The 1,663-nt window shown below is 25.2% G+C and overlaps 1 protein-coding gene across 1 annotated transcript; it reads left to right on the top strand.

Annotated features, from left to right (window-relative positions):
- Nucleotides 1-1,125: 1,125 nt before the first annotated feature.
- On the top strand, nt 1,126-1,650 carry EHI_123020 (uncharacterized protein; the record flags this gene model as incomplete). The annotated part of the gene is made up of 1 exon (XM_001914523.1): nt 1,126-1,650. A coding segment is annotated over one exon (525 nt), but the record flags the coding sequence as incomplete, so codon positions are not given.
- Between the last annotated feature and the right edge of the window lie 13 nt (nt 1,651-1,663).

Genomic DNA, 1,663 nt, shown 5'->3' with positions numbered 1-1,663 from the left:
TTTTAAATCATAGTTGCAGATATTTGTATATCTCAGTATAAAAAATAACTGACAATTATTCTTTTCATTATTTTGAATTATTATCAATTGACCACTTCTCTAATTGTCAAGAAATTATAAGACAAGTATTGTTTGAAGTGTGAAATTCTATTCTTGTTAGTTATTGACTTATTCTATTAACTATTATCTTAAAAATTATGGTAATGAATTATTCCATTCATTGAATCTATATTCATAACTATCTTTTAAGTCTTTGTTGAGCATAGTTCATTAATTCTTTGTTTTAATAATACTTTTTTATATACATTCTTTATACAATAAGTCAGTGCCGAAGTTATTCCAAAATTATTAATTAATTCTGATTCTTCTAATTCGCTTATACATAAATCATTTTCTTATCTAAAGTATTACCATCTTATCTCTTTTTTAACATACAACAGCAACCTTATAAATTCATATTTTTGATAATGTTTTATAGTGATAACAAAATAAATTGTGCTATAAAATTTAATTATGATTATTCATTTTTAAAGAATCAAAGATATAACTTCAATATTAGTTAATATTTGATGTATTTCATACATCAACTTTACATTTTTATTACAAAACATCATTTCTTTTTTTTCTAATAACTATTCTGAGTTATAATTCAATAAACTAATAACACCATTATAATTTTGTTTCATGAACATTCTTAATTCTTAATTATATTAAGTCTATAAGAATTGAAGTATATTCTTTCAATACTCTTCTTCCGATATTATCTTTTGATTGTTATATTTTAACTTAATATTAAATATTTGAGTTTATTAATTACTTGTAAACCATCACTTCTTCTTTATTTAAACTACTTAAGAAGTATAAATTATAAAATAGATTCTATTTTTTGAATTTGACATTCTTGATTATAACGTGGGATCTAATGTTTTGTGTTAAACTTGCATAGTATTAGTTCGAATGGATGGGGTGATAGGATTAACACGAGAAGATAAAATAAAAAAATTTCAGAATGTAATTCAAAAAACACAGTCAGATGTTCTTGGTCTTGATTCAATTAAGTTAGTTGATGTTAAGGATCGAATTGTTAATGGATATTTGAAGAAGTATCAAGGGAAATGTATTCCAATGAGTTTTAATGATGATGTTCAACGAATCATGGAATCTCAGAAATGGGAAGAGATTGGTGAGCTTAAAGAAGGAAATGTGTTTGTTTCAACTAATAAAATAGATGAGCTTTTAAACAATGTGGAAATCAAAGATTGTGAAAGAAAGGGAGAAAGGAAGGTGTGGTTTTCAAGGAGTTCAAGCATTGGACCTAAAAAAAGAATGGAAGATTTTGATGTTTTTGTTGAAGATATGAAAATGCTCAGTAATAAAACTTCAGAAAGTATTGCATTTTTTGGAGTATTTGATGGACATTTAGGAACGTCTACTGCTGATTATTGTTCATTTAAAATATATAATGAAATAATTCGGCACAAAGAATTTCCAAACAATTTGAAAAGGGTTGTTTGTGATGCTATTTATTCAGTAGAAAATGGATTTAAACCACTAGCAGAAAAACTTAGTGCTAATGCTGGAACAACAGCAGCAATTGCATTAATTACTGAACGAAATATTATAACAGCAAATGTTGGAGATACAGAAATTGTACTATGCAGAA

Source organism: Entamoeba histolytica, genomic scaffold, assembly GCF_000208925.1.
Source record: "Entamoeba histolytica HM-1:IMSS scf_1104750518177 genomic scaffold, whole genome shotgun sequence".
Lineage (NCBI taxonomy): Eukaryota > Evosea > Mastigamoebida > Endamoebidae > Entamoeba > Entamoeba histolytica.
The sequence above is the reverse complement of the archived record's forward strand: the minus strand, read 5'-3'. Positions and strand labels throughout refer to the sequence as shown.